Below are 13,729 nucleotides of genomic sequence, written 5' to 3'. Positions count from 1 at the left end.
ACACACACACACACACACACACACACACACACACACACACAACTGTGGTCAACATTCCTCTGAGGCTCCACACCAAAGCTCAGTAATCCTTCACTCTCTCACACACACTGAAAGACACACATCACTACTACAGGCCAGGAGATTACCTGTTATAGAAACAATGTATCTAACCATAAATATTATCTAAATGCCAGATATTGCACAGCACTGCACATACACAACTCTCTCACACACAGAGCCGAATGAACTGAGAACAGTAAACACTATTTATAGCCTGCACAGAAACACAGCCTCACTGTGTGTGTGCTGTTTACAGATCCACGGGTCACATGTTGCATGTAAAAGGAAGCTGATGGTGGAGTTTTGGCTTTGTGGAGAGCTGCCGTTCACTTCCTGTTAATCCAGTTCTGAAGAAAAACTGGCTGTGATTCAGTTTAGGACACAGTCAGGCCGTTTGAGAGACGAGCCTCAAAAATTGAAACAGCTCGTGCCTTAACAAAAACAAAAGCTAAAATTAGTTTCCCACTTTTTCTCCCGCGTTCATCTTCAGTCGCTCGTCATCACACAGGTTGTTGCACACCGTGCTGTGAAAGGTTTTCCTGTATGTGAATTAAAAAATTCTCTGAATCACAGTCTTTAACAGTTTACATTGAATGAAATTATATTTTTCAGGATGCTGATGGTGTCATTCTTTTGCATCTGATGGGTCGAAATATGTTTTTTCTTTATCTTTATCGTTGACATTGTCAGATCTTTTTAGTTTTGTGTATTTTCAACTGACTGTTGAAAAGAACTGACGGAGTTTTCGTTTCCCTCCAGGATTATCTGTGAGTCCTTTCAGATTTGTCTTCTTGTTCTCCAAACAGTTTTCAAAATAGCAGCTGGAGTAATAAGAATTATGACCCAGAGACCCAAACTTAAAGTGAAACCATTTAACTTTAATATTTGCATTTTAAATCTAAAACTGAATCGTTTGCATTAAATACAGTTTATTCAATGTAAACGTGAGAAAACGTGGATTTTCGTCTTCATACTTCTCACTCGTCTGTTTCTCAATGAAAAAGCTAAATGACATTTCTACTCATAAATCCATCATCCAGCGTCTGTTACAGCGTTAAAGAAAAACAAACCATAGCTTCTGTCTGATCTCACACAAACCTTAAATCCTACAAGTTTCCCAGATGTACAATTTAAAAAAACAAAAACACACATCTGTGTTCAGCTCGCTTTACAAACAGAAGCACAAATGAAATTGGCAAACACAAGCTGCATGTTTCTTTCTATTTACATTTTCTTAAAGTTATTAAAGTGAGTCGAAGGTTAGTTTTACAAACACACATTTGCACACGTTAGCAGTTTTTATTAAACTTGGTAGAAACTTGAGCTCACCCCAAAACAGGAAGTTTAGTCTTTTTGCTCTTTATCACTAAAGCCATCAAACATTCTGTCTAAGTAATAATTTAAATTGAACTCATTTTCTGTTTAGATAAAAAGAAGCAAAAAAAAACAACAACTGAGGTTTTCCAGCTGCACCATGACGCTCCCATTTTTGTCTGACTGCATCTTAAAAACCCAAAGATGTGACACAAAATGCACGAACTGCTTCCTACAGCGCCCCCTACTGTGTGGATGCCGGCATCTACAGCTTATTTCTTGTGTGCTCATTAATGAGCAGATTTCTGAAATATTAAAAACTAAAAAGCTAGATGATAAATTTCTAAGTACAGCCGTCTGGACAGTCAAACATTTCTTCAAACCAGGTACGTGATGTGGACATTTGTGTGTTATAGTTTGTGCATCTGTGGGTACACTTGGGTCAATGGAGTTTTTCATGAGTGGGCGAGCGAGAGGTTCACAGATGTCCACGTGCCTACATGTTTTTTTTGTCATCATCTACAGAGGCTTGAGAATTCACAAGTTACCCGCGACCTTCAGGAAGACTTGAAGCCTAACAGCAATGAACTATTCTGTCTCCAGATGTTTGTGTCAGAGCGTAATCGCCTTGTGTTTCATATTTTATTTTTAAAACAGTCACCCAGCCCACACTGATCTGAAATGACTTGTATAACTGTGGCAGACTTGTGCTAGCTATATCTGTGAAGGTTCTCAGTCATCCAGGTCATCGTAGTCTAAGGAGCTTGGAGGGAAAAGCGCCTGGACTTCTTTAAGTTAGTTGAAGTTACATGTTTCACCTCAAAAGCTAAGAGCTTAAAAATCTGGGACTCTCCACCATTTGACCTCAGAACTGAAGAAGCTTCTCGGATGAGAGGTGAAACGTCTTCAAGACAAATAAAGAAGTCCAGACACTTTTCTCTCCAAGCTCCTTAGACTCACGTGCTAGCCAGTTATTATATCAATATTTCTTTGAATAAGAGCTGAAGAAGACTTTTGACAGCTGCGCCCATCTTTGGCTTTGTGTTTCCCTGTTTGTGCAGCAGAGGCTCATTTTAATCTCGCTTCATTTTATTGGTCAAACATTGGTTAGCAACTCACTTTTTCTTCTACTTTTGTTGTTTGGTTGTTGCTGGCAATGATTTTAGTGCATTACAGCTACCTCTGGTAGTATCAGCGCGCCAAACATACATTTTTATTATTACACTTTTTAAAATTAATGTGTTGAAAAATGATAACCATCCCTAATGTTTTCATTGAGATGAATATGATTAATAATAATAATAATACTATTATGGGGTCTTTGCCGGGTCTTACACTCACGTTAGGGCTTTTCTTCTCACCCTGGTTGTGAAAGGTTCCAGATCTGATTTAAAACAGTTTAGCTGTGTTTTTCTCTCTGAACTTACTTGTGGGCTGTTTTCAGGCAGCTTCGTGTTAGTTTAGCAATCAAGGAATTACTTTAGGAATTATTTTTGGACATGCTGTGCAATGCACTGCATAAATAAAATAGCCATGTGCTGGCTAATTTCTTTTACACATGTATTTTTCACTTGAAGCCATAAACCTTTAATATGTGCTGCTTCCACAAGAAGTAAGCTTAATAAAATACACTTAATTTAAAATTGACCAGGTGGAAAGAATCCACAAACTTCTGCTGCACAAAGAAAACCACAGCTGCTTTATTTTAACCTGGGCCGTGAAGAACACCTGGAATGGGAAAATTTAGGGCTAAATTTGTCCTGTGACCTGAGCAGGGAAGAAGCTGCAGGTTTAAGAGAGTCAGATCAGCTATTCCGATTATTATTGTCAACCAGCAATCTGCTGACAATCAGAACGTTAATCTGTTGGATATTTGCCGCTATGAAACTGTGTGAAAGCTGCAGGTGCTTCAGCTGTTCTAGTGTTTCTGTCTTTGTGTCCATCAGTCCAGCTGGATGGCCTACAGATCTAGAGATGACCATGTAGTGAACATCAAATCCGTCTGTGTGCCAATGTGTCGAGTGTCTTTATGTTTTGTAGATCTGATGGTTTCCTCCTGCGGCGCTGGGAGGCACCGCGCCGCTCGCTCCGCCCTGGACGTCGACAAAGCCCATCCTCTGCCTCCTCTTCCTCTGCTCCGTCATCTGCACACGCACACACAGAGTCACTAAACGCCACCCAAGCTGTGATTCAGTGTGTTTATGTGTGCTGCTGTGATTAGAGCTTTGCTCCTCAGTTATGGTGCCACAAATGTGGTGCATTAAAAATGTTGTCCTGCTAACTGTGAAAGCAGTTGAAAGATCAGCTGCTGATTCTGGAAGAATTTCTGCTTTTAATGAATGAATAAAAGTACGGTCAGCATTTACTTGATTTGGGCTGCAGTGTTAGGATCTTCCAGCATGTCGTGGGGCAGAATATTTTTCACATGTTAACCCTAATATTTTGACCTATCGGGGACTTTTTGATAGTCTGAGGTAGCTGTAACATAACTTAAGATGGAAAACATACCCCATGTTTGGTAATGATTGCATATGATTGACTATTTCATCCAAACCCGTGTAGCTGACCCGACTGGTAACCAGTTAGCCTTGGCTGATAAAAGTAATTATAAACAGATTCATTAGCTTAAAAAAGTTAAAGCGAGCTGTAATTTGTCAAATCAAAGTCAACTTTGTTATCGTCAGTGCATCTGTCACTTTGTGTGCAAATACCTGCTCTTTGAGCTCCGTCAGCTGGGCGGTCAGGGTTGTGACCACCTTCATGGTTGATACCAGTTTGTCCTGTAACTGCCTCATCTCGTTCTGCTCGCCATCGCTGTCTGTTACCACCAGTGACATGGCCTGCATCCGTGGAAACCAGTCCAGGTTGTTGTTCTGAAGCAGCAGAAGAAGGAGCAGTTTATTTGTGAACCTGAAATCGCAGCCATGTCACTTCTTTCTTTAACGTTTCCCACCTTGATCATGTGAGCCACGTAGCTCTCCGGTCCTGTGTAGTCCGTCTTGTTTTTCTCGCGCACCAAAACGATAAAGTAGAGGTAGTTCCAGATATTGTGCTCCAGTTTGATGTGTTCTTCGAAAGACACCGTCTTATTGTCAAACTTGTCTCTCTCGAGGCCTGCAGCAGAACAAAGAAGACCAAGCTTCTTCAACAAATCTACTGTTAGCTGATTGGTTTGTTAGTCACAGTGTGAAGAACGTCTACAAACCGCAAATGAAACATGTTGTTTTCAGAATTTCTTCCTTCTTCTGCTTCTCACTCCTCAAGTCTGCGAACGTGTCGATGATGACACCGAAGATCAAGTTGAGGACGATGATGATGACGATGAAGTAGAACAGCAGGTCATACACAACTCGAGCGGGAAACAGTGGCTCCTGAACACAGACCCGGGAAAGGAATTTAGCCTTCACTCTGCACGAACTTCTTACCTGATGATCTTTTATCTATATTAAAACTTCATCTTCAGAGCAGCTAGCATTTATAGTCCTGCAGTTTAAGATCATTTTTTTAGTAACAGCAAATTTAAAAACCGAACTGCACCTTTCTGTGGCAGAATATTTCCACATGATAAAGAAAACGTCAGATAAAAGCCAAAGATGTAGGCTGTGCATTTTGTTATCGGAGAGCAGCATTCAGGTAAAACTGTCTCGTACATTCTTAGATGGTTTGCGGAGGACGTCTCCCACTCCTCCTCCGTTCCTCAGTCCGTGGTTCAGCACAGTAACGATACACATCAACAGAGTGTCGCATGCTCGCTCAGAGTCTGGCACCTCTGAAACACACACACAAAGACTCATCGAGGACATTTAACAATGATCAAATACAAAGTCGGTATAAATGTAAAGTTATGGTGTGTAAAAACTTTCACCACTAGTTCTGTTTTTCTACCGCTCCCAATCAAAGTGTATAATCCCAGCTATGGTGGCTGTTATAGCACAAACATGTTTTAGTGGAGCAAAAGAGACCAAAAATATTAAACTTAGTATTTAAACCATAACTGCCTTCCTGGCATATTCCTGCTACTGTTTGGAGTGGATCTGTATGCAGCCCAGAGATTCCTTTTTAGAGGCTGTCAGTGCTCTGTTTACCTCAGCTGTCAATGCCGCATAAGAAGCATCCACATTTACTCCAGCCTTTAAAAACTTTGTGATACGAGTCTGTAAGTGAGTGAAGCTCACTTCTGACCAATGACAGCGATACTACGTGAGTTATTGAGGATATGTTGAAGATTTAAGCCCTATCTGCCCCTGTTAGCTGTTGTTAGCTGGCTGTCCTTGAAGTGGATCTAACATTGTTGGTCTCTGACACTTTCTGAATAACTCGACTTCATGTAACCAAACAAACGGCACAGTGTCTAAAAGCTGAGATCTCACAGATTCCAGAACTGCAAGTTTCATCACACTTCGACCAAATTTCACTGAACCAGCTACAAATATGCTTCACATTCGACAAGCATTAACATGGAATCAGACTTGCACATGCCACTAACCCTGTGCTATCATTTTTCTGTAAAGCAAATTTACCTCTGGCTATAAATAAAGTAACCTTAATCATTTTCCTCCGTTTGTCTCGCCGATAGCTTTGGCGTGGGGAGATGTTCACATGCAGAGTTAAAAACAGTCTTAATTTTGCATGGATGACTTTTCAGCATGTTTTGCAATTTACCCCCTTTGGTTCTACATCCTCCTTCTCAAATCCAAACCACACGATGACTTAATGCATCTTAACGCTGGTATTGCATCCTCACCAGCTTTACGAAACTTTGAGTGCTCCAGTAGAGTAAAAAAAGTGCCATATAAGAACCAGCCCATTTACTGTTTAACAGCTCCAAAACATATTTTTGTATTTGCATCTGTGGATAAACACCATGTTAAACTGTTATATAGTTATTTAGCTCCCTGTCTGTACTTGGACTCCAGTAAGTGGTGGAAATTGGATAATTGTATCTATTTTAGTTAGCTGAACGAGTTGTTTTCTAATACATGCTGCAAAAACTGACTACTGTCAGTAACCATCTAGTGATGTGTCTGTCTCTTACCTTCCTCTTCAGTGTTGGTCTCTGCAGTGCAGCTGACTCCGTCTGCAGAGCACGACTTGAGGAAATCCTGAGAGGCTTCACTATTTTGAGAAGCTGAACAGGAGACAGTAACTAGTAGCGATTAAGGTTTTGGTATGAGGGTTAATTTTAACAGCTGTGAATTTACCTGCAGCAATCTGTGCCAGCGGGTCGACCTCCATAATGAAGTCCTCCTTCAGGAAGAGGAAGCCCACAATGGAGAAGAGGTACACAAGGATGAGAGCGAGCAGTGCCGTGAGCAGGATGGAGCGCCCGTTGCGCGTCACGCTGTTTATCACATTTAACAGGGTCTCCTCCCTGTAGATCAGGTCAAAAAGCTGCCCGAAATGAACACAGACACTTAGATTTCCCTTCCTACCACAAACAGCACAAACACCTGACAGGTCACTGTGTGTGCTGTTTACCAGGATGCTGTAGAAGAGCTCGTGAACGAAGAGTCCCAGTGTGGACGTCAGGACGTATGCCAGGTGATAGAGGAACTCCACATCCATCACCATGGCCTTGTACCCCATAATAAATGTGCCGTTGTTTCCCACAAAACTCACCACAAACACCACTTTATTGATGAGCTGGAAATGGACAAAACATGGACAGCACAGTGGATGATCAGGCTGGAGGTGTTGTTACCAAAGAGATGTAAAAGGACGCTGGCCAATTGTAAGAAATAAATGTAAGAAAAGCAGAAAAGTTCTGCTAGCTCATTGCCCAGACTGGCCTTTAATAATAAAACAAGGCCTGATTCCGGCCCTCAGGCCACATATTTGACACCTCTGATCTAGAATGTTCTACTCTAGAACCACAATTCAAATCTAGAGCTCAAAAAGAACAGGAGAATATTTTCCTTTTAGGACACAGTAACTTCTGATAAGTGTATTCAGTGTCTTCACAGTTTATATTTTTTAACTGACCAGTTCACTGATCACCAAACTTAACTAAAAAAACATGAAATCATCATTTTGATTTTAAAAAAGAAAAAATCTTCATCAACTCCGAATAAAACCTAGAAATGTCAACTGTGAATCAAGAGTTTAAATATTTAAAACGGGTACCAAGCCATGCTAAGCTAATCACACCCAGGGTGCAGATGTGTAATGTGGTGTTTTCTCACATTAAGTGTTCCCAGCACTATTAGCGTGTTGCCAATGCCTAGGTGGTAGATGGACCTGAGAATCAGAGCGACGGTGAACGGCGTGAGAGAACGCTGAGAGAACAAACCCAGGACGGAGAGACCGGTCAGGACCCAGAACAGCATCAACAACAGAGAGTCGTCGATTGCACCTACAGAGGAGAAGAGCATCGTTTTAAGTGCCACATCCTCACCTCGACCAGTCCTCCACACTTTCTACAGATGATGACAAAAATAAAATGACAGTGTTCGTGTGTTTAGTCGTATTTTCAGATCTATCAGTACTTGCAGTAGTACCTTGTCCGGAGTCGTAGGGGTAGAAGAAAGCGATGATGAGGTTGATGAAGAGGGCAAGTTTAAAGGAGATTGTTCCCCACAGAGTCATCCTTCTGGAGAACCAGTACAACACTGGCATACCTGCACAAACACATACATGTTGAGCCTGAACACGCTGTTGGGTTTTTATATGTTGAGCAAAAGTAGAATTGATGTGAGCACCTGGCTACACGAATGAAACCTTTACAGATCGCACTGAGTGTGTGTACTCACTCCTCAGCTTCTTCTGCCACTCCATTTCTCCATGCAGGAAGGATGTTTGCTCGAAGAAATGTGTGACTTTGGATCCCTGCTCGTCCAGCTCAGTGGTGTTGAACACCCTGATCTTTGACTCCTCTGTCAGAAACTCACAGATGGGATGAACGGGAAACACAATCTGCTCCATGCTGCGGTCATCGCGAACAATCTGGGCACAGACAGATACGTAGTTTAGACAACGTCTTCTGCACAGATGATAAAAGCTCGATCCTCTCTAAAATGTAGAGATGAAGTTGACAAACTCAAAGAAAGCACATTTTCAGAATTTACGGGGTTTCTTTTGCCCTTTTTGGGTTATGGATGGTGTAGACAGACAGGAAAGAGAGAGGAAGACATGTAGCAAAGGGCCACAGGTCGGACTCGAACCCGGGCCTACTGCTGTCTTGCCATAAAGCATATGGTCAGTGACTGAACTATGAATTCTACTTCTTGGTGGTGGCTGGAACGAGGGGGGAGCATCTCTGCTTAGATTGTTGTGACTCAGACCAGGACTGAGTTGTGTAACCGAGGAACAGAGATGCTTGTTAAATAAACAATTTGAAAAAGTTACGTTTTACCCAAACGATCAAATGCCATTTTGTGCTATTTGATAACCAAAGCACAAAGTATTATAGGATCAATGGCTCAGGATAAAGATCTTTATTTTAATAGTAGTAATACCTCTATCTGTGAAGTTAGCTGCTCGTAGTACTCCAGCGGGTCCTGCTCCACCACAGGAGCTGGAGCTGAGGACTTCAACATCTGGGACAGAGGTCGGTTGTTCAGGTTCAGCTGCAGACACACAAACAGCAGCGTGGTGTCAGTTTTAGATGATTACAACTTGACATGGATGGATGGATGGATGTTTACCATTGAGGAAATGCCCTCCTCTCCCTCTTTATTGTTCTTTTGAGGTTTTAGGAGGTTGTGAAGGACTTTGTTGTGTCTCGCCAGCTGCAAAAACACATCAAGAACTTTATTTTGACCCTAACCAACCACAAAATATCATGAGCTCTTCCAGATAGCCAATAGGAAATTGAGTTTAGTCACCTGCTGAGCCAGGATGTAGATGTTGTGCCCCACCTCCCGAGGAGAAACTTCCACCTCCACATCTTCACATTCACTCTCCTGGTTGTAGGCCTTCTTTATCACCTCCACCTGGCAGAGTGGACATGTACACACTTAGATTTTTCTTGCTTTTCAATAAGATCTTTAACAGCTGCTTCATGGACATGTGGTTCAGGGTCTGACCAGCTCTCGTGGCCGCAGGTTCAGCAGAATCCTCTCTGCGTTCTCGCTGTCGTGACGACTCTCCATAAGAGCCAACAGCAGCTTGGAGGCATTGTCCTGTCGAGCAGCAGTCAAACAAATGGACTGAACCGGTTGTCAAGTACTAGAGACAATGACTTCTATCTTTACACAGACAGGAATGATATTTGTGGAAATGCTGACTTAAAAACCTGGAAACAAACCCACACATTAACCTAAAAGAGTGAGAGATAAATGATGGTGTTTGGTCACATTTGATCACCTCCGACACCGCGCCCCAGATGACATGTTTAAACATAATTACATTTCAAGCAGTGTTAGATTTCCTGTGCTTCTTTTAATGCACAGAAATATGAAAATAAGAAAGATTTCTGCACTTTTGCCACTATGGTGTCGCTACACTGAACTCCGTCTAAATGAAAGAGGCGACTCCATTTTACCTTCAGCTGCAGCACCATCTCCATCCGATAGCGACATAGAGGACTGATGTCATTCAGGATCAGAGCCGTTATGATGTCGATGCCGTTGGACTCGTGGGTCACGATACATGTCTGAAACACAGAAAACAAATGTCTGTGTAAGACAGTGCAGTAAACAAAGGACACCTTGAGAACGTCTGGAAAATTAAAAACTAGAGGATAACATCAGGTCTCTTCATCTCTTGTGCTGGCACTCGTGGTTCTTTGGTGCCTTCTGAGCCCACGTTTTCAGGTTTCAGGGTGCTGGTGCCAGTTTCTTTTTCAATGGATGTACCTTTCTTGTCTGGTAGCAGACATTACCAATAGCACTGAACAAAGCGACTTTGTCATATTTCTAGTAGTAAGTATCGTCTTGCATTACCAACCACTGGCTTTGTGTCACATTGCAGCTATATCAATCTGCCCAGACTAGGATATGGAGACCACTGGCCACTCCTTAGTGAGCAGTTACCCCATGAATGTTAATAATGTAATCATTGCTTTACTGCGAGGGACAGTTAACCTAACAAGCATGTCTGTGGACTGTTGGAGGAAGGAAATCCACACAAGCAGAGTGAGAACACTCAACTTCCAGCTGCAGGTTTGAACCTACAGCCTTCTTACAGTGATGCTGCAGCGTTAACCGCTGCACCACCTTGGCACCTGTACCGTCAAAGAAAAGTAGAAACCATTGTTTCCACCCTGTTGTTCTCATGTACCTGGTTCTCTTGGCAGGGTCCTTGGCAGTACTCTGTAAGTGTTTCCAGGGACTGAATGATGAGGTGGACATTTGATTCATTGATGTACAAGCCCAGCAGGCCCAGGCCACCCGTCGTACTACCACACATGATGTCCAGGAACTGAAGTGTCTCACACACAAGGTTGTAGTTGGCTTTGTTATTCTGACAACGCAGGAAGTTCTGGAAACACAAAGTCACAAACTTGAGCCTTACATTTTCTGTATGTGTGCTCACATGAAGAAGATGCTGGGACAAACAGCTTTACTTCCTGTACTGGCCTCTAACAGACGGTGCTAAAAGACCCGCCTAAAGTGGAGAGAAAAACATCCAACTTGTCTCTAAAATATAGTTAGTAGATATTAACTTTTTGTCACATGTTTAATGCTATACAATCTGTAAAAAAGGCTCAACACTGTTCAGTAGTTAGCAGGAACTGACCTGTAGGTCGTTGTTGTGGTTCTCACAAAGCAGCTGTAGGAACCTCAAGATCGGCTTCATGATGGTAACAGCTGGTCCCATCTCTGTCTCCACCTCCTTCTGTTCTTCAATAGGTTGAGCTGGCAGGGTGGAGGTGCCTGGGGCAATGGGCGCCCCTGGTACCAACAGTGGATGACCCCCTGTACCCGGAAGTACACCCATTGTGGTGGAGCCACCTTTAAACCATAAAATATTATTACAAACATCTTTCAGAACTCAAACCTTTTCAGAGTCTTATTTTTCCCTTCACAAAGGTGCATAATACATATCTGTCTAAGGAGCTTGGAAAGAAAAGCGTCTGGACTTCTTTAAGTTGCTTGAAGATGTTTCACCTCTCATCCGAGAAGCTTCTTCAGTTTTAGGGTCAAACGGTGGAGAGTCCAAACAGCCACTTCACAAGCGCATGGCACAACAAGAAGAGCCACCTCCACAGGACAAGACTCGCAGTCCATCTGCATCTAAAGGTAAAGGTCACTCTTTCGAGGATGCCAATGTTCACATTTTGGACAGAGAGGACAGATGGTTTGAAAGAGGAGTGAAAGAAGCATCTATGTCCACTGTGAGCGACCATCTTTGAACAGAGGCGGGGTTTACGACACCAACTCTCTGCCATCTATAATCCAGTTTTGAGATCCCTTCCCAGACGCCTTAACGCCCACTCACATCCTGGGCCATCTGATCTCAGGAATTCGCATGATAAGGTGGGGCCAGGTTTCACAATGACTCACCCGAAACTCTGGCTGATTGGGACCCACACCCAGTTTCACACCTTGGCTCAGGCGATTAGAGGATCATCAGGGGTCCTTTTGTCCCTCTGTGGGGGAACTCCCACTAGGTTTAATCTGGGACTCTCCACCATTTGACCTTAGAACTGAAGAAGCTTCTCGGATGAGAGGTGAAACGTCTTCAAGCAACTTAAAGAAGTCCAGACGCTTTTCTTTCCAAGCTCCTTAGACTACGATGACCTGGATGACTGAGAACCTTCACAGACATAATACATAATTGTTTGTTAATTAACCATTTAAAACATTATATCAAAGGTCTAAACCTGATCAAAGTTCCAGTGAGTGATGCCAAACTATTGGTTACAAAATGGGGTTTGATCATATCATCGTCAAATAAATCTAAGGAACCCTAAATATGGACGTACATTGAAACTATAGAATAATCGGATTCCACAGATGTGTCCTCAGAAACTATTTTCAGATGACTCTCACCGTTCTCCAGCTTCTCGTTGGCCTTGTGCGTCATCTCTCCAACATTAACAGAAACCGTTGCTTTAATGTCGGCCTGAGCTTCTTTCATTCTGTCATTAAACACTTTAAAGAACTTCTCTGACTTGTTGTCCCCCATCATCAGTTTGTAGAAGGAGTTCTGCATCAGAAGTGGACAGAGTCAACACACCAGTTTAACACGGGACCAAAAACAAGCTTGAAAACCATCCCAGTCTAAAACCATGCCTAAAATGAATCAAAACCAGCTCTGAAGCAGTCTTTGTTCTAAAACAATATATAAAAGATGGTCAAAACTAAACCCAGCGTACAACCACGTCTAACCAAGAACCAACTTCTTTCATTAAAACGGTCCCATTGCCAGTACCACATCCTGCGATCTCTGGATCAGCTATGTTGGAGAAAACTAAGCTACACTATTCAAAAAAAAAGTGACCATTCTTGTCTCAGATCTATTGTTTTTACACGTTTGATGTATTATTTGGTTTTTCCTGTGCTTTTAGAACGGACTTGGCTCTGTAATTTCATAACAGTGACTTAAATGAGCAAAGAAACTTCTCCTGTCTGCTACCTGTATCTCAGTGTTTCCTCCCTCCAGCAGACAGATGGCCAGCTGGATGCTCTCCTGGAAGATCTTATCATTCTTGGTGCTCATCACCAGATCTGTGAACAGCTTCGTTCCTCCTTCACGATCCAGACGACACTGGATTGCTGCCACTGCCGCCCAGTCCCGCTCCTGTTCACCGCCTAACTCACAGAAAGAAAAATACAGCATAATATAGCAGCTTGTGCACAGACAATATAGATTATAGCATCATAAACACATTAGATTCCTATTATTGTGTTATGTAAATCATGTTAAATAAATGGTGTCCTGGGGAATCTCCCCCCAGACTTGGATCAGTGAGCTCAGTGGTTCTAATTAGCAACACTGAACGCACCGACACATAACTTCCAACAGGTTACAAATTAAATCCAAGTCTGGGGAATTCAATTCCTTCTTAGTAACTATATAAACACACCAAAAGCCTTTAACCCAGGGTCTGCTACAGCAACATAAACATGATGGGTGGGTCTGAGGATTTCGTGCTGGTATCCAACAGCAGTCAGAATACTGCTGGCCCGCACATGGAGGTCATTGCCACCCTCCAAGGATATACATGAGACAACAAACCTATCAATGTCAAATATGGATGCGTCGTCACGAAGGAGCTGGACTACCTGTGCAGCAAAGACACCAGCAAAAAGCAGCACTAGAGAAAGATCAGTAAGGAAGGATAAAGACAGAGAAATGAAGCCACCACCTGCAAAGTCATCCTCTTTTTGGGTTCGTGTCCAGTCTACAATTGAATTTAACAAAGCAGGTGAAACGGATTTCGGATGTTTTGTTCTTCACTGAACACAAT

General features: G+C 42.5%; 1 protein-coding gene across 1 annotated transcript in view; it reads right to left on the bottom strand.

Annotated features, from left to right (window-relative positions):
• Nucleotides 1–917: 917 nt before the first annotated feature.
• itpr3 (inositol 1,4,5-trisphosphate receptor, type 3) overlaps nucleotides 918–13,729 on the bottom strand; it is a 66,288-nt gene continuing 53,476 nt past the window's right edge. The window contains exons 40-59 of the mRNA XM_042226410.1: nucleotides 12,895–13,070; nucleotides 12,309–12,465; nucleotides 11,053–11,267; nucleotides 10,594–10,794; nucleotides 9,857–9,967; nucleotides 9,399–9,494; nucleotides 9,198–9,305; nucleotides 9,018–9,101; nucleotides 8,829–8,939; nucleotides 8,124–8,316; nucleotides 7,872–7,991; nucleotides 7,557–7,726; nucleotides 6,853–7,017; nucleotides 6,576–6,765; nucleotides 6,410–6,502; nucleotides 5,025–5,143; nucleotides 4,580–4,745; nucleotides 4,328–4,488; nucleotides 4,086–4,247; nucleotides 918–3,518 (exon numbers count right to left, since the gene is read on the bottom strand). Coding sequence (XP_042082344.1) covers nucleotides 3,402–3,518; nucleotides 4,086–4,247; nucleotides 4,328–4,488; nucleotides 4,580–4,745; nucleotides 5,025–5,143; nucleotides 6,410–6,502; nucleotides 6,576–6,765; nucleotides 6,853–7,017; nucleotides 7,557–7,726; nucleotides 7,872–7,991; nucleotides 8,124–8,316; nucleotides 8,829–8,939; nucleotides 9,018–9,101; nucleotides 9,198–9,305; nucleotides 9,399–9,494; nucleotides 9,857–9,967; nucleotides 10,594–10,794; nucleotides 11,053–11,267; nucleotides 12,309–12,465; nucleotides 12,895–13,070 — 2,915 coding nt within the window. The 3' untranslated portion in view covers nucleotides 918–3,401. The remainder of the gene's footprint in view (nucleotides 3,519–4,085; nucleotides 4,248–4,327; nucleotides 4,489–4,579; nucleotides 4,746–5,024; nucleotides 5,144–6,409; nucleotides 6,503–6,575; nucleotides 6,766–6,852; nucleotides 7,018–7,556; nucleotides 7,727–7,871; nucleotides 7,992–8,123; nucleotides 8,317–8,828; nucleotides 8,940–9,017; nucleotides 9,102–9,197; nucleotides 9,306–9,398; nucleotides 9,495–9,856; nucleotides 9,968–10,593; nucleotides 10,795–11,052; nucleotides 11,268–12,308; nucleotides 12,466–12,894; nucleotides 13,071–13,729) is intronic.

Source organism: Haplochromis burtoni, unplaced genomic scaffold (genome assembly GCF_018398535.1).
Source record: "Haplochromis burtoni strain Fernald_Lab_line unplaced genomic scaffold, NCSU_Asbu1 Contig_211, whole genome shotgun sequence".
Classification (NCBI taxonomy): Eukaryota; Metazoa; Chordata; class Actinopteri; order Cichliformes; family Cichlidae; genus Haplochromis; species Haplochromis burtoni.
This window is presented reverse-complemented; position numbering and strand designations above follow the sequence as displayed.